We start from the raw sequence: 23,784 nt of genomic DNA, 5'->3' as shown, positions 1-23,784 counted from the left end.
TGACCTGGGGAATGCGGCACCTGTAGCCCATTTCCTGCACACGCCTGTACACGGTGGCTCTGGATGTTTCTACTCCAGACTCAGTCCACTGCTTCCGCAGGTCCCCCAAGGTCTGGAATCGGTCCTTCTCCACAATCTTCCTCAGGGTCCGGTCACCTCTTCTCGTTGTGCTGCGTTTTCTGCCACACTTTTTCCTTCCCACAGACTTCCCACTGAGGTGCCTTGATACAGCACTCTGGGAACAGCCTATTCGTTCAGAAATTTCTTTCTGTGTCTTACCCTCTTGCTTGAGGGTGTCAATGATGGCCTTCTGGACAGCAGTCAGGTCGGCAGTCTTACCCATGATTGCGGTTTTGAGTAATGAACCAGGCTGGGAGTTTTTAAAAGCCTCAGGAATCTTTTGCAGGTGTTTAGAGTTAATTAGTTGATTCAGATGATTAGGTTAATAGCTCGTTTAGAGAACCTTTTCATGATATGCTAATTTTTTGAGATAGGAATTTTGGGTTTTCATGAGCTGTATGCCGAAATCATCAATATTAAAACAATAAAAGCCTTGAACTACTTCAGTTGTGTTGTAATGAATCTAAAATATATGAAAGTCTAATGTTTATCAGTACATTACAGAAAATAATTAACTTTATCACAATATGCTAATTTTTTGAAAAGGACCTGTGTATATATATATGCAGTTCGGACTACCCTCAGTGGTCTTCTAAGGTCAGTTTTGGTAGCTGAGCTGAACCAGACAGTTATTGAAGTGCATAGGACGGATTCGATGATGGCAGAGTAGAACTGTTTCAGCAGCTCCTGTGGCAGGTTGAACTTCCTCAGCTGGCGAAGGAAATACAACCTCTGCTGGGCCTTTTTCACAATGGACTCAATGTGATTATCCCACTTCAGTTCCTGAAAAATTGTGGTGCCTAGGAATCTGAATGACTTCACTGCAGTTACAGTGCTGTTCATGATGGTGAGTGGGGGAAGAGCAGGGGGGTTTCTCCTGAAGTCCACAATCATCTCCACAGTTTTGAGCGTGTTAAGCTCCAGGTTGTTAAGACTGCACCAGACAGCCAGCTCCTTAACCTCCTGTCTGTAAGCAGACTCGTCACCATCCTGAATGAGGTCGATGAGTGTGGTGTCATCTGCAAACTTTAGGAGCTTGACAGAGGGGTCTTTAGATGTGCAGTTGTTGGTGTACAGGGAGAAGAGCAGTGGGGAGAGAAAGTGTCTCTTTGTCCCACTTGACACCTCATTTGCATGTTTTATGACTGATATGGAGACTTGGTGTAAAAATAGTATGATGCATTTCACGATCACATAGTGTACATCATTGTTTGAGGAATAAAGAGTAGATCATTTTGATATCAAGAAAGAGACATCTAAAATATATTAAACACGAGATACTTTCATACACCTGAATATGAGTGTTTAGTGCTTACTAATACGAATAACGGGTGGTAACTAGGCTAATATAATAAGGAAACATACAAACAACACATGCATATACCTGATACATTTGTAACTGATTAATTATGGTCTAAATAAAGATAATGTCTCTGTGTGTCTGTGTGTGCTATGTGTCTTTTAATCGTGGGGGTAGTCCACTGGTCAGCCAGGCCGTTGGTGCCTGGTACCAAGGGTCATTTAGTTCTCTTTGGAATGTGTTTGAAGTCCGATGGAGAGAACAGATAATCAATCTGTTTAGAATCCTCTGGACAGTGGGGGGACAACCATTGGCAATTTAGCACCCATATAAAAGGTAAAATGTGGGGCCAGGACTGTGAGTTATATGCAAATGTCAAAAGGCTAAAAGGGTCTCTTAAGACATAAAGTCCCAGCGACCATCAAGGATCATAAGCAGATGCTACATGGGTTTATTTTATTATCAGAGTTTGTGTTGTTTTTGTAACTATGGGTAACCGTGACAGGTGTAGGAGGGTTACTTCAAATATGAGGGTATATATGGACAGAACTGAGCTGCTCTGAGACCATTTAGGGAGTTAAAATGGACGGGTATGTACTACATATTTAAATTAATCTTTACTCAACTTATGTTTATAATTGTCAACCTTTTTACAAAGAAAATCATCTCAGCATCTTGATCAGACGTGATGACTTCAAACAAGACTGAGAACATGCTTCTCTGCTATCCACTCCGGCCGAACTCCTGTCCAAAACTGCATCGTCTTACTGTGGTTAAAGTGGCGATGTATGTTTTGATGATGCTGATGATCCTCACAACAGTTTTTGGGAACCTGCTGATCATCATCTCCATCTCTCACTTCAAACAGCTTCAGTCTCCAACTCATCTGATCGTTTGCTCTCTGGCTGCCAGTGACTGTCTGCTGGGCTCTTTGGTCATGCCGTACAACATGGTGCAGTCTGTTGAAGGCTGCTGGTATCTGGGAGATTTCCTGTGTAAAGTTCATTCTAGTGTAAACATGAGCTTCTGTATGTCCTCCTTACTGCATCTCAGTTTAATATCTGTTGACAGGTATTGGGCCATTTGTGACCCTCTGAGGTACAAAATGAGGGTCACAAACAACACAGTGACTGTATTTATTACCTTCATATGGGTGTTTTCATTTGGGTACAGTTTCTTTGTTGTGTTTTCAGGAATAAGTGCAGTTGGAATGGAGATGCTTATATTGCAGACTTATTGTGTGGGAAACTGTGTTGTATTTTTTAACAAAGAGTGGAGTTTTTTATGTGCAGTTTTTCTACTCTTCCTTCCCGGGATTATCATGAGCTCTCTCTATGTAAAAATCTTCTGTGTTGCACGAAAACATGCAAAGGTTATGTCAGAAAGAGCGACTGGAGGGATGAAGGGTCAAAGCTCTGCTCATAGAGAGAGAAAAGCAGCTAAAACTCTGGCTATTGTCATGGGTGTTTATTTGTTCTGCTGGCTGCCTTTTTTTACTGCTGCTGCTCTCGACCCATTTTTCAATTATTGGACGCCAGCTGTTGTTTTTGATGCTTTGTTTTGGTTTGCATATTTCAACTCGACTTGTAACCCCTTGATTTATGGATTTTTCTACCCTTGTTTTCAGAAGGCCTTTAAGATTCTCATATCCACTTATATCTGTGGCATCAAGCAATCTAACACTTTGATATTTGACTGAATACTCCTCTCACTTATTTCACGCATCACAATAAATATTTATTTTTATGTAATTCTTTTTATTTCATATAACCTGTGCTGAAACCATTTTGCAAATGTATTTTACTGGAAGAAATCTTAATACTTTTAGTAATCTGATGGAAAAGAAGGGCACACATGCAGGGTTTGTACTATGTTCAAAATATATTTCAATATTTAAATTATTCTTAACCTAAATAGCCTGCATTTGTGTGAAATTTAATACATTAAAGTCTTTTGATCACATTTCAATGGGTTTACATTAAAATGTAATATAACAGTATATAACTTTATAAAACAGTCATATTTTGGCAGTTTGTTTGCTTTTAATTTTAAAAATAAATTAATAAAATTAATAATATATAATATATATACACAGTGCCCTCTATGTATTGGACAGTAAAGACAAAATTGCTTTGTTGACTGTGGAGTCAAGACATTTGCAAATATGATTAAAAGATGAATATGAGACAAAACTACAGAATGTCATAATTTATTATTAGCCGTTTCAACACATACATGTTTTACCAAATAAAAAGAACAGCACTTTTAGAGTTCATCCCACTCATTGATGTGAGCATAAGTATTGGGACAGTTGAACATAAGGCAGATATAAAAGATTAAAAGCTATTATTTAGTTGCAGATCTCTTGCGCACAATCACAGCAGTGAGTCTGTGACCCATAGACATCACCAGACTCTTGGTCTCATCCTTTGAAATACTTTTCCCAGCCTTTAATGCAGCCAATTTCAATTGCTGTTTGTTTTGGGGAGTTTCTACCTTTACTCTCCTCTTCAGCTGGTGAAATTCATGTTCAATCTGATTTAAATCTGGAGATTGACTTGGGCAATCTAAGACTTTCCATTTCTTTGCCCTTATAAATTCCTTGACTGAACTGGCAGGGTGTTTTGGGTCATTGTTCTGATGCAATATGAAGCACTTCCCAATGAATCTGGTGGCATTTCTTGAATATTGGTAGGCAAGATGGTTTTGTACCCTTCCAAATTCATTCTACTACTGTCATCATACATTAAGTCATCAGTAAAGTTGAGAGGGCCTGTTCCAGAGACAGCCATGCATGCCCATGCCATGACACCACCTCCACCATGCTTTACAGATGAGGCTGTATGCTTTGGATCATTTGCAGTTCCCTTTTTTTCTCCACATTTTTGCTTTCCCATCACTTAGATAAAGGTTCATCTTTGTCTCATCGGTCCATAAACACAGTTTCAAAACTCTGTTGTTTTAACTAAATGCGATTACTATGTCACTTGCCAAAGTTTAAGAAGTTAGAGATCAGTTTAAGCGGTGGTTTTATTAGGTATAGGCCTACTCATGCGTACAACATAATGTAGACAAAATTAGCCTGTCCTTCACTAGATAATGATTGATGGGGTACATTAGCTTGTTACTAGGGTGACCAGATGGTAAGTTGATAATGTTGTCATTGTAGTTTTGCATAAATTGAAAGTGGATTTATGCAAAACTACTATGACAACATTATCAACTTACCGTGCAATACACGATACCTAGAAGGGTGGCAAGAATGGCAGAAAATGGCAAAACAGCTAAAACCGGGAAATGATTGGGTTACACTTTAATTTGATAGTCCACTTTAGACATTCTACTAACTATAAGTAGCTTTATAACTACATGTCAACTGCATGTCAACTAATTCTCATTAATTTGCAACTACATGTCTACTAACTCTCAGTAGGGTAGGTTTAGGGGTAGTAGAATAAGTTGACATATACTTGCAAAGTTTCTAATAGTCAGTATGTTGTATGTTGTGGACCCATCAAAATAAAGTGTTAGAAGAAATTAAGCAGACAGTCTACTAATACTCTAATGACTGCTAGTTGACATGTAGTTACAAAACTACTTACTGTTAGTAGAATGTCTAAAGTGGACTATCGAAATAAAGTGTTACCAATGATTGCATTTTTTTAAGAAAATTGACGGGACACCGAGACGTCTGGTCACCCTAGTAACAAGCTAATGTACCCCATCAATGATTATCTAGTGAAGGACAGGCTGATTTTGTCTACATTATGTTGTACACATGAGTAGGCCTATACCCAATAAAACCACCGCTTAAACTGATCTCTAACGTCTTAAACTTTGGCAAACAATGTTAATAGTAATCGCATTTAGTTAACAAAACAACACGTTTTAATGTTAGTGAAATAAAAAGAAACAATCAACTTGACATACCTGGAATCCCACTCCACTCTGCCATGCTGACTTTCGAATCCGTTGCGATCTGCGTCTCCAGTTAATGACGTGGCTTCTCGGGGGGCGTGCCCAGGCCCGCTGAACACGCCCCAGTTTCTTGACTCTGCTCCCTCACCCCCAATACTTTATTTTTCTTTTGCAATACTTTATTTTTCTTTTGCAAAACTTTATTCTTTTGCATAGCTGAGCTGAACCAGACAGTTATTGAAGTGCATAGGACGGATTCAATGATGGCAGAGTAGAACTGTTTCAGCAGCTCCTGTGGCAGGTTGAACTTCCTCAGCTGGCGAAGGAAATACAACCTCTGCTGGGCCTTTTTAACAATGGACTCAATGTGATTATCCCACTTCAGTTCCTGAAAAATTGTGGTGCCTAGGCATCTGAATGACTTCACTGCAGTTACAGTGCTGTTCATGATGGTGAGTGGGGGAAGAGCAGGGGGGTTTCTCCTAAAGTCCACAATCATCTCCACAGTTTTGAGCGTGTTAAGCTCCAGGTTGTTAAGACTGCACCAGACAGCCAGCTCCTTAACCTCCTGTCTGTAAGCAGACTCGTCACCATCCTGAATGAGGTCGATGAGTGTGGTGTTCATGATGGTGAGTGGGGGGAGAGCAGGGGGGTTTCTCCTGAAGTCCACGATCATCTCCACAGTTTTGAGCGTGTTAAGCTCCAGGTTGTTAAGACTGCACCAGACAGCCAGCTCCTTAACCTCCTGTCTGCAAGCAGACTCGTCACCATCCTGAATGAGGTCGATGAGTGTGGTGTCATCTGCAAACTTTAGGAGCTTGACAGAAGGGTCTTTAGATGTGCAGTCGTTGGTGTAGAGGGAGAAGAGCAGTGGGGAGAGAATGCAGCCCTGGGGAGGTCCAGTGCTGATAGTACAGGTGCTGGATGAGAATTTTCCCAATCTCACTAGCTGCTGCCTGTCTGTCAGGAAGCTGGTGATCCACTGACAGGTGGAGGTGGGTACAGAGAGCTGAGTTAGTTTGGGCTAAAGGAGTGATGGGATGATGGCGTTAAAAGCGTAGCTGAAGTCTACAAACAGGATCCTCACATAAGTCCCTGGTCTGTCCATACGCTGCAGGATGAAGTGCAATCCCATGTTGACTGCATCTTCCACTTTGCTCTGTAGGCAAACTGCAGGGGGTCCAGTGGTGTCCTTCAGGTAAGCCAAAACCAGTCTTTCAAATGATTTCATGGCCACAGACGTTCGAGCCACAGGTCTGTAGTCATTAAGTCCAGTAATTTTGGGTTTCTTTGGGACAGGCCAGCTGGTCAGCACAGGATTTCAGACAGACTGGTGTCACACCATCTGGGCCTGGTGCCTTCCTTCTCTTGTTCTTTCTGAAGACGCGGTGCACGTCATCTTCAATTATTTTCAGTGCAGATGTGGGGGAGAGGGGGGTTGCAGGAGGTGTGAATGGTGTTTTTTCAAACCTGCAGTTGAACTCATTCATATCGTCTGCCAGTTATTGACCCTCCACAGTGCTGGGGGATGGTGTCTTGTAATTGGTGATGTCTTTCAGACCTTTCCACACTGAAGCAGAATCACTGGAAGAGAATTTGTTCCTTAACTTTCCAGAATAATTCCTCTTTGCCACTCTGAGCTCCTTTTCCATTGTGTATTTGGCCTGTTTGTACAAGACTGTCCCCTTCATGTAAGCATCTTCTTTGGCCTGACGGAGCTGTCTGAGTTTTGCAGTTTGTTATAAGTTAGATAGTGCTGTCAAGTTTAACTGGACACTAATATAAATATAAAATAAGCTAATATATGTTCTTAAAATAACAATTCAGATAATAAGGTATCTCAAATGATTCAGGTCTTTTGAAGTGCCCACGATACCACTGTGCACAATACTGTTGTTACACTGGCACAGTGTCTTCAAAGCTCCCATGAAATGTTGCATTAATCTGACAAAACACAAAGCAGCAGCCAGCATTTCAGCATCAGCTTTATAAAATCCATCACTTACCCTTATCTTGCTCACTTTCTTTTCTATTTTTCCTCGTCTCTACAACAGATTGAAAGTGCTGTGCTGCTTTGACATGAGGGGGAGGTGGAGCCTTAGTCTCAGCCTCAGACGTCATGCCCACAGAACGTTGGCTAAACGTCTGATGCATATAGCACACAAAAGTGGAAACACTTCAGGAGTTTTGAAGTCTTCATGTTGAATTCAGGTTGAATTATACAGGATTTCTGGGAGATGTGTGTGTCGTGTTCTTTAACGTTCCACCTGGAAACAAAGATGCCGTGACGCCAAACCCTCTCACAAAAGAAGAAAGCCGTCATATTTACAACTGTGACGACACACGCTTATCAGGATCAAATAAACACTGGATTTTCAAAAGTATGTGAAATATTTAAAATTCGTGGCATAGAATCTTTAAAATACATCTGAGAGTTTCACAGAATCTGTTATTGTGGCAACATTTCCACGCCCGAAACGTGAAGCTGAACGAAACGAACTGTGATTGGTTGTTTGACGTCGGTCAAGTGGCCTCATGGGCGGACCTTGACCAATGAAAGTTGCCATAGATTCCAGGCCATCAGTCTGAAGGTCTGGCTACGCGAGACTAGCGGAGCCTTGTGTAATTTACAGGGGCCCTACACAACTTGCGTAGTGAGCGTATAGGGCTGATCGCATCCAAATATAAGAGACCAGGAAGGAGATTAAAATACACACACACAACAACAAAAACATGAACACGGGTAACCAGGATAGTGCTCAGAATAGCATTGTGATGACAAGCAAGACATGGCAAAATATGACTAAAAAAAGGGTTCATAATGGCAGAGTTAAGGGGATAGTTCACCCAAAAATGAAAGGTCTGTCATTAATTATGTCATTCTAAACCTGCAAGACGTTCGTTCATCTTTGGAGCACAAATTCAGATATTTTTGATGAAATCCCAGAGCTCTCTTTCTAATCCTTCATAGCCAGCAACATAACTACCATGTTCAAGGTCCAGAAAGGTAGTAAGGACATCAATAAAATAGTCCATGTGACATCAGTAATTCAGCCTTAATTATATAAGGCTACGAGAAAACAAAAATAACTTTATTTTACAATTTCTTCTCTTCCGTGTCAGTCTTTGATGTACATTCAAGAGAGTACCATGACACATGCATGTGCATTCCTCTGCTTATAAACGGGACGGCACGGGACATCCAAGTTCTACGTCAGAACGCCGCTCCTGTGTCAGCTGCACCACATGCATGTGTCATGGTACTGCTGTGAACTTGCGTCAAAGACTGACAGGGAAGAGAAGAAATCATTGAATAAAGACATTATTTTTGTTTTCTTTGCACACAAAAAGTATTCTCGTAGCTTCAAAAAATTATTGTTAATCCACTGATGTCACATGGACTATTTTATTGATGTTCTTACTGCCTTTTTGGACCTTGAGTGTGTCAGTTGCGTTGCTGCCTATGCAGGGTCAGAAAGCTCTTGGATTTCATCAAAAATATCTGAATTTGTGTTTCGAACGAAGGTCTTGCGGGTTTGGTGATCATGGCACTCCAGCTGGTGGATGTAACACCATAAAACCATTTCCTTTTATTAGGTTCAAAATTAACTTAATAACCTAAAATCAAAAGATTTGTAGCTTGTAGATATATAACCTAAGATAAAAATTAAATGTTTATTTATTGCCCATGAATTCCCCTTTTGAGGTCAATTGTTTATTAGGTTTTATTAGGCTTAATTAAGCCTAATAAGCCAATCAAATGAGTTTTTAATAAATAAATGAAAATAAATAAATAAAAATAAATGAGATCATGTTGTTTTGTCGATGCATTGTGAACAGAGCTTTTTTTTTGAGCAATGTTTGTGATCATGATTGCTTTTTTAGTTCAGCTAAATTTCCCCAAAATTTTCCAGATGAAAAGAAAAGTGCTGTTGGTGAGTTTTTTTTTTGCCATCTAGTGGTTTAGAGAACAATCAAATCAAATGTGCCTTTTATCCCTGTGTGCCTTCAGCCCACTATATGGTTAGACACATTCATTGACAAATCCCAAATACCAAAAAAAAGCACACAAAATACAACACCTACAGTGAGTTAATGGTTGTGATGTCCTTCTTCCAATGGTCATTTTAGACCAGGGCAGTCCAAACTCGGTCCTGGAGGGCCTGTGTCCTGCAGAGTTTAGCTCCAACCCTAATTAAACACACCTGAAGCAGCTAATCAAGCTCTTACTAGGCATACTAGAAACTTCCATGCAGGTGTGTTGAGGAAAGTTTGAGCTAAACTCTGCAGGACACCGGCCCTCTAGGATCGAGTTTGGACAGCCCTGTTTTAGACTGAGGAGTTATTTTTAGTTCTGGAAGTTTTTTTAAATTTTTTTATTTATTTAGTTGGCATACATTAATAAAACATTCCTGTAAATGTACCAGAATTAGCCAAAGGCTATTTTTCATCCGTAGTCCCTGGACAAGATGTTACAAGTCACCCTAAATTAAAATACATAGTAGAAAATTTAATAATTACACAATACAAATCATACAGTAGTCTAATCATACAATGCAAACAAGATACAAACAATAATAGGATAGCTAGCAGATTTAAAATTCCAGTGTTGACAAATCTGAGTACTAATTAGCCAGTTCTTCAAATGAACCCTAAATTAAGCAGATGTGTCTAGCAAGTTCTAGAATATGTTTACATTTTATATCACACTCATTTAAAAAACATAAAAATAAAAAAGGGAGATTTTCAATAAGTAACATTTTGAAGTGAAGTGGGTTAACCCCCCCCTTGTTTTTTAACAAGCAATGGGGTCTTATATGTCCAATTCTTAAATTTTTTCTTCCTGGGACGATCATGAGCTCTCTGTATATAAAAATCTTCCATGTTGTTCGAAAACATGCAATGGTTATGTCTGAAAGAGTGACTGGAGAGTTGAAGAGACAAAGCTCTGCTCACAGAGAGAGAAAAGCAGCTAAAACTCTGGCTATTGTCATGGGTGTTTTTTTGTTCTGCTGGCTGCCTTTTTTTACTGTTAATGCTCTCGACCCTTTTTTCAATTTCTTCACTCCAGCTGTTGTTTTTGATGCTGTAATTTGGTTTGCATATTTGAACTCCACTTGTAACCCCTTGATCTATGGTTTTTTCTACCCCTGTTTTCAGAGTGCATTTAAGATTCTAATATCCACTTATATCTGTGGCAACAAGGATTCAAACGAGACAACATTTAAATGAATAAGGCACCCCAAACTTATCACAGTAACGTTTTTTGTGTGTAATTCTTTTCTATGCTAATGCATTATTTATTTATGTATTTATTGTTGTTATTATTATGTTTTTTGTTTTTATTGGGTGAGGCCGAACATATTAAATCATAGTCAGATTTATATATATATATTTATTATGTTAATTAAGTTGCTTTAAAATGATCCTTTTGACATTTATAGATTTAAAAAACAAAATTGTGGGAATAAAGAACCCTACACTCTAGGGCTGTAAAAAATTTACATTTTGATGATTGATTAATCTATCGATTACTTTTTGTTTCTTCTTTTACATTCATCTATTTATTATTTTCTGATTAGTTCATTAAACCTTGCCAATCACCTTAGTTAACCTACCAAAAAATAATAACCATAACTTCTGCCATTCTACCATCTTTCAACATTTTTATTTAAACATTTTCTCATAACATACGTACTATACAAATAAAAAAATCCCAACATAAAAAAATAAAGTGCCAAGAATTAAAATGCATCTATCAGCATGATACAGTTCAAGTACAGATTTTCACAAAACAAAAAGCTTCATATTACAGCCTTTAAAACCATGTTTTTTTTGTGTGTTTTTTTTTAAGAATGAGTCAAAAGTCTATAGCCTTGGTCAGACTGTCAGCCTAAATCTGATTATTTGTGTATCTGATTGGAATCTGATTTAAATGATTGACTGTCCACACTGTGTATCGCAAATGTTCAGATCTGATTTGTGTATCTGTGGTGTTCTTTTGTTTTACTGAATATCTGCATAGGTTTCTGGGCTAGCCATTTTGTGATTCTTGTCTTCAATTCTTGAAATAATAATTACGATTTTTGTTGTACCATGTAAGGGATTTAAGAATTTTTATGGCCTTAAATTTGATACACTTTTTATGGACCAGTGGAAACCCTGATTCAGCAGATTGAAGTTGAATGCATACTGTATCTGTATGAATGAATTGAATATTGTTTTAATACATAGCTGTATAAATGAACAGCAGAAGTCACACCCACGTCAGCTCTGGTAGATCTTCGGATTCATGCAAATCTTTTGCATTTCAGCCCTGCTAAAAAAAACAACCATTTATCAAAAAACGATTCTTCAGGACAATATGGTTCTAAATAAAACCATTACTAACAAAACATCTTTTAATGGAGCATTTTATGGGAATAGAAATCATAAAAAGCTTTTTTACATTTTTTTTAAATAAAATAAATGTAGCCTATAAGGTGGCAAGTTGATATTTTACCCAACACTTGGTGTAAAAGGCTAACCCACATGGGGCAAAACACAAAAGACCCCCCATTATTGATACAAATACTGTATCCAAAAGCAAAAAAGTCCCAATATTACCATTTATTCACATTTAACTGTTATTTAGACATTTATTATAGTCAGCTTTCAAGTCTGTTATATTATTGCATTTTTTTTTTCAATCTATAGGACTCATTTCTTAATGCTTAGGTCACTCAAAATTCCCCACACAGTGAACACAACAGCAGTCTATATGTAGGCTATAAAAACTTTCTTGAAGAAAAAACAATATAAAAAATTTGCATATCTGTTTTTTGCTGAGTATCATATTTGATACCTCAGGCTTTTATGGACCATATGATATAGTGAGAATATTAATAATTAATAATGAGACCCCTGGTGTAGGGGATCAAACAACTGTTTCTTGAAGTGCCCTTCTGCATCATCATCCCGTGCCCATACGGAGGCACCGTCATCATGCAAAGAATCTGCACAAAGAATCATGGGGGCCGTAGTGTCCATCAGTTGTACCCTACAAAATCCTTCATTCCGAAGGGCCTTTTGAAGTGGCCAGTTTTGAGCACTTCGGTTTGGAAAGACCCTTCAATATGGCAGCCATAGGTCATTGATATGACTATTAAAAAAAAACAATAATAATAAAATGAATGATTTCAATATTCATAAGGATTCATTTTTAGGTGTTGTCAATGCGTCAGTTTTGTACGTTTAGATGCTGAAAATATGTCAGTATTGTACATTTTAGTGCCTGTAAAAACGTAAGTAAATGTACGTTTTATAGAACTGCATTTTACCTAAAATACATGCAAATTATCATGAGATCACGTTGGTTAAACACCCATGAATATCCACAAAGTTATAATTACACATGGGAGTTTTTTATGCCCAGAATCATGTCAGTAAGGGTTCTGTCACATCACTGTACTTCCACTGATTACCTTTCACAACTGTCTTGATAACTTTGGGTCTTTAATCTTTTAAGTGTCTCCCATGAGCGCTGAATCTGACGAATGTTGATCTAGAGCAGAGTTCCTCAAATCTTACACTGGAGGTCGAATCTGCTGCAGAGTTTAGCTCCAGCCCTGATCAAACTCACCTACCTGTGATTTTCTAATGATCTTGAAGACTCTGATTAGCATGCTCAGGTGTGTTTGATTAGGGTTAGAGCTAAATTCAGCAGGAATGGTCCAGATTTGAGGATCCCTGATCTAGAGTGACAAAAGTCATGAAAAAGCATGAATTCCAATATGATTGTTCACACTGCGGTCACATTGCAAAACATCTGAACTGTATTGGATTTAGTATCACATGTGGAAGTGACACAAATCGGAATTGAAAATATCGGATTCCCTGTGGTTTGTGCTGTTCACACTTGTCATGAGAAAAACAGATCTGAGTCACATGAGCAAAAAAAGTTTTGGATTTAGGCCACATTTTGAACATAGCTGGAGCCTACAGACGCAGAGCTTCTTAAAGGACATGGGAGGAGAAATTAAATGCATTTGTGTTAAACCGAAAGAATTTACTCTAAAAAAATTAGCTTGAAAAAGCACGGGTACAAAACACAAAACAAATGCAAGAATATTGAAATTATTTTTTCTTCCAACCACTTTTTTTCATTTATTTTAATAAAAATTTTTTTTTTTTTTAGAAATGACCTGTTTAAATAAGTAATAATTATTTAAAGTGTACATTTCTTACATAGTTATGGAGCTGAAAATATAATTTATTGTTTTAATCTTTATCTCCATTACAGGGGAAGTAAATTATTTATTTGTGTTTTAATTTATTTTCTTTTTTAATCTCCTGAGTTCATTGTTTTTGTAACTATGGGTAACACTGATAGATGTAGGAGGGTTAACTTGAATCTGAGAGTATATATGGACAAGCCCGAGCTGCTCTGAGTCTGTTTAACATATTATATTGAGTGGGCATGTACTGTATTTATATTAATCTTTCTTTGCATATTTGTCTTTACCGTGTCATAATTTATAAAATAATTCTAGGCACAATTTGGTCAATATTTAAGGGGCTTTTTTCATTTAAAAAACAAATATTGTGTTTCAGTCTTGCATATCAGTCACTATTTGGAGCAGATGTGATGATTTCAAATGAAACTGATATTGAGAATGTGCTTCTCTGCTACCCACTCCGGCCGGACTCCTGTCCCAGAGCTCCTCGACTTACCATCCTTAGAGTGGCACTGTATGTTTTGATGGTGCTGATGATCCTCACGACAGTTTTTGGGAACCTGCTGATCATCATCTCCATCTCTCACTTCAAACAGCTTCGGTCTCCAACTCACATGATCGTTCAGTCACTGGCAGCTTGCGATTGTCTCCTGGGCTCTTTGGTCATGCCGTACAGCATGGTGCGATCTGTTGAAGGCTGCTGGTATCTGGGAGATGTTGTGTGTAAAATTCATTCTAGTTTGGACATGACTTTCAGCATATCTTCCATATTGCATCTCAGTTTAATATCTGTTGATAGGTACTGGGCCATTTGTGACCCTCTGAGGTACAAAATGAGGGTCACAAACAACACTGTGGCTGTATTTATTACCTTCACATGGCTGTTTTCATTTGTGTATAGCTTTTCTGTTGTGTTTTCAGGGGTAAACAATGTTGGTTTGGAAGAACTTATATTGCAGATTTCTTGTTTTGGTGGCTGTGTTTTGTTTTTTAACAAAGAATGGGGCATAATTTGTGCACTTTTTGTGTTCCTGATTCCAGGAACTATCATGAGCTCTCTGTACATGAGCATCTTCAATGTAGTGAAAAAACATGCCAAAGTCCTGTCAGAGAAAGTGTCTGTTGCCCCCACTGTAGGCGGTAATTGCCAAACCTCTTCACAGAGAGAGAGAAAAGCAGCTAAAACTCTGGCCATTGTCATGGGTGTTTTTTATCTCTGCTGGCTGCCTTTTTTTACTGCCACTGCTATTGACCCTTTTCTTAATTTCGTGACTCCTGGTAATGTTTTTGATGCTTTGGTTTGGTTCGGATACTTTAACTCCACTTGTAACCCCTTGATCTATGGGTTTTTCTATCCTCGCTTTCAGAAGGCCTTTAAGATTCTCATATCCACTTATATCTGTGGCGTCAGTGAGACACACACCTTGACATTTGAATGAATATGAAATTATGCCAGCTTTACTACACTCAATGTTATCTTTTAATGAAATACCTAGTCTATGTATGAATAAATATTTTGCACATGTCAAGGTTTAATGACAATATTATTTTTTTTCATCCAGAATGAATATTGTCTTACTTTTATTATAATAGCATGTATACATAAATAAATTCTGTGCCCATTTTAAGATTTAATAACGAAGGCAATGTTATTGTAATGCATTTTGACACCCGTTAGTCCAAACATGATTAAATGTTTTGCTTATGTAATATTTTTCTTGAACACCATAATAATATATATTGTTTGGCCCATTATAAGCATGTTGATGGGGCCTCCAATCTTTTTTAATGTATTAGATGTAAGTTAATTTAAATAATTTATACCAATACCTCAACAAAATACATCAAAAATATATATATGTAAAATGTACATGTTCCTTTTTCACAAGAAAAGCATAGTTTTTTGTTTTTTTGCTGCTGTTGTTGTTGTTGTTTGTGATTTACACCCAAATATCACTTACATTTTAAGTAATTAAAAAACATTTTTAATACTTTTTTGTCATATAAAAAAAAAAAAACTATTGTACTATAAAGTTAATGACTACTAATACTGTCTCATGTATCTGTACTTGTTCAAGTAAGGTTGATTTGATGTCAGATGTGACAGTAAACCACTCCAGGGCCTTTGAACAGTGAGAGCTGCGCTCCATTGAGAGTCACACTGTCATTAAAAGTGAGAAATGATAGCAAGTCTCCTGAGTACTGTTGTGGGCAAAATACAAACATTACATCATAACTGGTGTGTGTAGACCTATACAGTACAAATGAGTGACATTTATGGAAGATCAAACATTGTGATCAATTGCTGCAAAATATTAATTTACAATCGGATATCTAATAATGATCTTACACAATTATATGTATATATTGTACTCTATGGATACGGGCACTTGATAGGTCTCAACAATGACATGAGACTTAACTTAAAACGGTTAAACAGCATGTTAAAATCCATTTTCTAATTATTATAATTGTAGTTTTCCTGACAAATGTTAAGTTGAGAATTTACATTGAATATTTGCATTCATGAATTATAACCTAAATCCAAAGTTCATCCCAGTATTATTTGTCATTTACCCATATGTGTACATTCATTATTGAGCATATGTAAGCAACATGCACATAATGCCTTATTTTGATATGCTATTATGAATATCAGTATTTATAGTGATGAATTAATTAAATTCAATTAGAAAGGGAGAAAAAGGTTGAAATCATACCAGCATACATCATATTAAAATTAAGAAAGGATAACATTGTGTTTCTATCAGTTAATACCGGTTAATTCACAGTCCAGTTCATAAATCCTACTGAAGTCATACAAGCCGTAATCAGGCCAAATTTGTGTTGTAAACAGTAGGCTATTCACAAGATTTGTAGGCTTTCATCAGTAGTGGAGCACAGGCCCTCTGTCATATTTTAATACTATGGATATCAGGACATAAAAATGGCCTCTCCCTGCAGTAGCTAATCATTCACAATCTACACACACATCAGCCACATCGCTGACAGACAATAGAAGTCATGTGCAAGTTTTCCTACAACGGACCATTGGTAAATATCACCTCATTCAGTGCTCTTTTTGTTTGCTGTCTTATCAAATTTCCCATGAATTTCCCAAGTGCTGCAAGCGATTCAGTGCGTGAGTGAACTGTCTGAAAAAATCTAACTGAATCGTGAACAAATTCAAATCTTTTTGGAACAGCTGATAGCAAACATACGACCTGACTGCTGAAATATTATCAAGGAAACGACTCTCAGATCAATACACGATAATATCCATCATCAGACAAGCATTTATCAGTAATATTTTACTGGGCCAGAGCAATATTTCACTATTGTCTTTTAAAAAGGGAATAGCAACGACCCTGATATCAACCTTATAAATAATTGGAAATAACTCAAACAGAATGAATTAATGAATAAAGTTTTTCATTTTGTCACCACCTGAGGTCACTCTTTGTACAACAGTTACCACAGTTACTCCACCATTTTTGCATATTCAGATATGTTTATGCTAGTAAGGGTGTTACCTGCTTTGAACTCCGAGTATAAAACCCATACTAGGCTGCTGACTCCATATATGTAGTTTCTTATGTGCATGTACTGTTTATACAATCATTTTCTTTGTATTTTGGTCTCTATCTGACTGTGGTTCTGTCCTTGAGGCTTTCAACAACATCTGTGTGATTTTATTTTTTACATTTACAGAGTAAATATTGTTTTGATCCTGCATATCAGTTTATACCTTCATAATGATCTCAAATGAATCTGACATTTATTCTGAGAACGTGTTTCTCTGCTATCCACTTCGGTCGGACTCCTGTCCCAGAGCTCATCGCCTCCCTGCACTTAAAGTGGCGATGTATGTTTTGATGGTGCTGATGATCCTCACGACAGTTTTTGGGAACCTGCTGATCATCATCTCCATTTCTCACTTCAAACAGCTTCAGTCTCCAACTCATCTGATCGTTCGCTCTCTGGCTGCCAGTGACTGTCTGCTTGGCTCTTTGGTCATGCCGTACAGCATGGTGCGATCTGTTGAAGGCTGCTGGTATCTGGGAGATGTTGTGTGTAAAGTTCATTCTAGTTTAGACATGACTTTCAGCATCTCTTCTTTAATACATCTCAGTTTAATATCTGTTGACAGGTACTGGGCCATTTGTGACCCTCTGAGGTACAAAATGAGGGTCACAAACAATATTGTGACTGTATTTACGACACTAACATGGCTGTTTTCATTTCTCTACAGCTTTTCTATTGTGTTTTCAGGGGTAAACAAAATCGGCTTGGAGTCATTCATAATGCAGGTTTACTGTATGGGAAGTTGTGTTTTGTTTTTTAACAAACAATGGGGTCTTATTTGTTCACTTCTCACATTCTTTCTTCCTGGGACGATCATGAGCTCTTTGTATATGAAAATCTTCCATGTTGCACGAAAACATGCAAAGGTTATGTCAGAAAGAGTGACTGTGACAGCAGCAGGAGGGATGAAGAGCCAAAGCTCTGCTCAAAGAGAAGGAAAAGCAGCTAAAACTCTGGCCATTGTCATGGGTGTTTTTTATCTCTGCTGGCTGCCCTTTTTTACCGCCACTGCTGTTGATCCTTTCCTCAATTTCGTGACTCCTGGTAATGTTTTTGATGCTTTGGTTTGGTTCGGATACTTTAACTCCACTTGTAACCCATTGATCTATGGTTTCTTCTATCCTCGCTTTCAGAAAGCCTTTACGATTCTCATATCCACTTATATGTGTGGCTGCAATGACTCAAGCACCTTGGTACTGGAATGAATTTAACTTTGCTTCTTGCAAATAGGCCTGTTAATGCTATTATAAGAAATAATTTGGCCTGGTATGAATTTTCTCTGAAGGTCTCCACAAACAGACTAACCATCCTGATTACTGAAATACTGACAAAACTGAAATACTGATATTTGGGTGTAAAAATTAAAAATCATTTTACTGCAGATACTGGTGTTGATGTGACATGTAAAATTGTTTTTAAACGATTTAACATTGAAGTTATTTAAATGTTGAGTTTGCATAACTAAGTATAAGACATGTTTTTACTCGGCTATTAAAAAAAGTTTTAAAACCTTTTTTCTTCTTTAAGTATTAATCCGTTCTCTTATCCAGATAAAACTGTATTATTTCGAATAAAGTGGACATTTGAGCTGTCCTATCTAAAAGCAACTTGGACTAAAATATTTTAAAATACGTTAGATCCACTGTTTTATCTCAAAATGTACACCAGAAATATTTTTCTGCCCTACAATCAAACTTGAGAATAAAGTTACTTATGGCATATTTAGGAAGCTATTTAAATGTTCTAATTTAACTGAGGCCTACTCCTGGTTTAATCTGAGCCCTCTTTGTGAAACCCCACCGCAAGCTTTTATTTTGTATAGTATGCATTTGTCTCCATCTTGTGGACAATATTCGGTCAGCAGACATTTTTGGCTAAGAAAGTGAGGCAATCTGGTTGTCATATTGCTTATATAATAAAATAATTCAGAGCTCTTTAACCCTGCTCCTTGGAACCCACTGTCCTGCAGACTTTAGCTCTAATATTTATTCACACACAGGTGTGCTGAGGCAGGCTGGAAATAAACTTTGCTCTGATATAATTCATATAATATGATTTTGCTCAATTCAAGGTTTTCAGCTTCGGTCCTGCATGAGCTAGATGTGTAAATAAATGTGCAGAGCGATGGGTTCCTCTGAAATCACTCATTGCTATGTTTTAATTCACTATTCATAATATGTCGTGTAGACCTATGTCTCCATTTTTTTTTTTTTTTTTGGCCAAGAACACCAACAAAAAGATTGTACATTTTACAAATGATTAAAAAGATTTTTGTCCTATAGCCTGTTAACCAAGATCCAAATCCTGTTCTTTTTCTGATATTGTGATTTAGCATGGAATTTGTTTTTTGAAACATGCTTAATGAAGAAACAGAGGAGTGCTGAACATGTTTAGGTTAAATTTCTGTACCTCTTTTTAAGTTGTATGTTTCATATTTGATGTATCATATTGGCAGATTTATATGCCATCAAATTAATTTTGAAATGTAGAATGAGTCCCTAAGCTGTGTAAGTGTCAAGTACAAATGCCATATCAAAAATGTTCTCTTTTAAAAGGCCAGTAGTGAAAAATGACCACAGACTCATTACAATGCTCATCATTTATTATTTCATCATGTATGAGTTTATGCTAGGGATGCACCGATACCACTTTTTCCAGAACAATGCTGATAACGCTACTTTTATTTTTGGTACTTGCCGATACCAAGAACAAATACCTGTATTTTCATTGCATTCATAATTTTTAAAAATACAAAGAAAATGCATAATAGTAGCTGGCTTAGCAAATTTTTCCTTCAGTTATTTTCACACTTAATTATGCCCATAGTAATATATTTGACAAGCTTTTGTTACTTTCACAGTTCAGTTTTAATAGTTTTTTTATCTGTACTTAATATTTAATTTATTAGCACATTAGAGCTGTACCATTGCAGCAGCTATCAAATGTTTAACAATATATTAATTACATACATCATAGACGTCCTTAATCTCGTTTGTCGGTGATTCTTTATCTTCACATGTTGTGTCAGGTATCAGTTTTTGGTATCAGGGCATTTTTAAGAGCGCAGTATCGGTCCCCTAGTTTATGCTAATATTCTTCATCATTTATATGTTTTTTTCGCCGGTGTACGCATTGGCATGCCAGGCATTTCTCTTGATCAATGAGTCTTGGCATCTGCCATACACACTCACACAGCACAGCAAAACCAGCGATGGCGAGCAAAGGGTTTCTGGAGGGAGAGAGAGAGAGAGCTTAATATAGCTATATTATTTCCATTTGATATAAATCCAAATATATCTCAAAATTTACTTACGATAATAAAACGTTGCAACATTCCATAGGTCTAGGTGCGTCCACACCAGTTGCACCGGCGGTTTTTCTGGGCTAGTTGCTTGCACTGCTTGTGTACTGTTCCACCGGGTCCTAAGTTTAACGAAGAGAGATGTGTCTGTTGACCTTATAGTGATGTATGCAGTCTGGAGGTGCTTCTAGTTGTTGTCTGCATGAAAGAGAGATAGACATAAAGATATTTACACAATTTTTGTTTGTTTGATCTGTGATTATAAGTGAAAAAAATAGCTTTTTGTCAGAGATTCTATTTGGATTTGATGCCTTTTGACAAGATTCAGTCTTGGTCCAATAGTAAACTTTTCACAGATTGCGTTGATGTTTCCAAAGTTATTAACATTGTAAATAGCAATGCTTTTTATATTTTAAACCTCGACGTACATCATATCGCACACCAAGAACACACTCAATGGGTTCAACTATTTCCCATTTTTCTCTGTAGTATTTCTGTCGTTTAGCCTCAGTGTTGAAAATGGTGAAGGGATTATCCATGTCATCGTATGCAGCTTCAATTTTCTGACTAATTTCTTCACTATCCTGAACTGATGAAAAATTTCTCAAAATAGTCTCTCTTGTATGGCTTTGAATATCATTTATCAACTCCTCCATTGAAACAACTACACTGAACTGTACTGTTAGCAATTCTTGATGCCTGTAACTGAGCAACAGATCCACACATGTCCTGCAACAGTTTTTTAGATTTAAGCACTGTTGAATCGTGTTGTGAAGTCGAAGGTGTCGAGTCAGCTTCACTAACATTGGGCTCAAAAGTTCTTTCACAATTACCACTGGATTCACCCTCATTCACACTCACATTATGGACTGTCCATCACCATGAACTGTGATTAAATGTTTCTTAAATCCAGAATATGTGCCAAACACTGAAGAACATCCGAACTCTGCACATCGTAAACGCAAGAGCTTTCCAGGGTAAAGTCCGTGTAGAAGTTTCAAATGCCGACAAATCAGAGAGGAAGTCCGATGAGAAGTTTTACAAATAAAACATGTAAACATGCTTTGACCCTACCTTCAATCCCTCCTTTCCACTGAGAAATCGTGCCCTTAGTTCTCTGACTCTTGGTCTTTCTTTGGAGATTCCAGCATCTATGTTGTACACTGCCGTTTGGATGAAAATGTAGAAGTTTGCCAGACTTTCGTGGTATGATGTGCTGAACACAAAGTGTGCCTTAAAGAGCTCATCAAATGCTGCTACCGTCATCTGAGCCTTGCATGGAATTGGTTTCATGTCGACAATAACGAAGAACCTCTGAATGCTCTTGGTATTTTCTCCAATGCAGAGCAGGAAAGGCTGTGCAGATCCGACTTTCTCCAAAAACATTGTAATGCTGGTTCCCATCTAGATAACATAAGAAAACCAGGCCAATTACAATGAATGCTAATTCTGTTATATAGATCCAATACCAAACATGGTCCAGTAAGTTACTGAAGAAAAGAAGGTACAACTGACATCTGTGATTTATGGTGGCTAAGCACAAAACAAATCACAATTATGAAAACAAATTCAAAAACAAAATAGCAAGTCAGAAAACAATTTTCATATTTTTTTTTTAAACTTCTGCCGCAGTCTGCTGTACTATTGTATTGTTTTTTCTGACTTGCTATTTTGTTTTTAGAGTTGCCGCTGCATTTATAGTTTGCCGTTTTGGATTTTTTTAATTGTTTTCATAATTGTGATTTGTTTTGCACGTCTCGGCCACCGTGGATTTCAGAATTCATTAAAAACACATTAAAACTCACCCTAAGAAATCGCACCACATGGTCAGCTGCCTGAAGGGAGCTGATCTTTGCTGCCTTCTTGTGGCCTTTTGGAGTTGGGGGCAGGAGATACAGCAGCAACAGTAAGGCTGAGATGTCACTATCCCACCCTGTAGAGTCTAAAATAGAGACAAAGAAAGATAAGTAACTGGACAAGTACTCAAAATAAGTGTTATGAAGCATCAAAACACTAAAACATAACAGATAGCAAAGCTATTCTTGTCTTTGGTCCTTGTGCCCATGATTACTTTATATGATATTTGTTAAATCTTACCATCACCAGGTTCACGCTGAGCATCTTTGATGAGTTCCTCAATGTGGTGACTGGAGGACAATCCTTTGCTGTCATTGATCACTCTCTGTTTGAAGTAGGTTGGCCACTTTGCCAGAAACTTTCCTGAGATTTCTTCTCCAAACAGTAGCAAAAAATCTTGTTCAATCTGTAAAAAAAAAACAGACAAAAAAAAAGAAAAAACACTTTTACAACTTGAGGTAGAAGACAATATTAAACAGACTAAGATTTATACTTACAAGGCCAGGTGTGTCCAGGAATCTTGTGAACGTGTCCAATACATCTAGAGACTTCTCTGGACTATGGACCATATCCTGTCTGTATTGAAATGTTCTCTTCATTTTTTTCCCTAACAACAGTCTCATCTGAAGTGTGTTTCATAGTTGATATCGCCTCTCTGCACTCATCTCCGGTCAGCTGTTCAGTGTTTGAAAATGGTACTCTCTCTGAGAGTGGACCACTGTTGGTTTCAGTTGACTCGGGTCTGTTTTTTTCACCAACTGCAGTACTTCTCGAAACTGTTTTTAAGCGCCAGGCCAGGTACCCAGCGCCGCTAGACGCATCGTAGAAGTGCTCCTAAAAAGAAAAAAGGGCCCAGTAAACGAGTTTTAAAAAAATGAAGGCAAATCATATTTTTTTTTAAAGCAAATAATTTTTTAGAACTGTATAAAGCTTTCCTGTAGCTCAAAGAAGCACGGCGCTAGCAACGCCAAGATCATGGGTTTGATTCCCAGGGAAAGCAAGAGCTAATAAAATGTAAAAAAAACCTGCAACTTGAATGCTATGTAAGTCGCTTTGGATAAAAGCGTCCGCTAAATGCATAAATGGAAAATGTATAATCTGAAAAAAGTACTTACATATCCTTTTTTAGAGTAAGGGTCCTCCAGGTTAGGAAACAAAGTGACAATGCCTTGTGCATACTTCGTCCGCACAGTTTGTGGAGGAGTACTTCTGTTTTGAGTCATAAAGCATGGACATTGGTAAACAAAGGGAATTGGGGACAAGACAACTTTTCAACATAAATCCGTCTAAAAGGGTACTTGAAACTAAAAAAATTAACTCAGACCATATTTATAATCCATCATTTATATTAAAATTCTTACCCATGAGCTTCTATCATGTCGGCAACGAGTATGTTAACCAACTGTCTACGAGTGCTGTCTGACAAAGTTTTGGTTTTATCGTATTCAAACATTATTTTGTCTCCACCAGGTTTAGACTTCAGGACT

General features: G+C 37.4%; 2 protein-coding genes across 2 annotated transcripts; both read left to right on the top strand.

Annotated features, from left to right (window-relative positions):
• Nucleotides 1-2,108: 2,108 nt before the first annotated feature.
• Nucleotides 2,109-14,993, top strand: LOC306843516 (trace amine-associated receptor 4-like; the record flags this gene model as incomplete). Its single annotated transcript, XM_079375039.1, has 2 exons — nucleotides 2,109-2,331; nucleotides 14,191-14,993. 2 exons carry the CDS (start codon nucleotides 2,109-2,111, stop codon nucleotides 14,991-14,993), a joined length of 1,026 nt encoding a protein of 341 aa, XP_079231165.1.
• A 2,316-nt stretch (nucleotides 14,994-17,309) lies between these two features.
• Nucleotides 17,310-18,344, top strand: LOC306843515 (trace amine-associated receptor 4-like; the record flags this gene model as incomplete). Its single annotated transcript, XM_079375038.1, has 1 exon — nucleotides 17,310-18,344. One exon carries the CDS (start codon nucleotides 17,310-17,312, stop codon nucleotides 18,342-18,344), a length of 1,035 nt encoding a protein of 344 aa, XP_079231164.1.
• Nucleotides 18,345-23,784: the final 5,440 nt, after the last annotated feature.

This window comes from Barbus barbus (genome assembly GCF_936440315.1).
Source record: "Barbus barbus genome assembly, chromosome: 24".
Classification (NCBI taxonomy): Eukaryota; Metazoa; Chordata; class Actinopteri; order Cypriniformes; family Cyprinidae; genus Barbus; species Barbus barbus.
The sequence above is the reverse complement of the archived record's forward strand: the minus strand, read 5'-3'. Positions and strand labels throughout refer to the sequence as shown.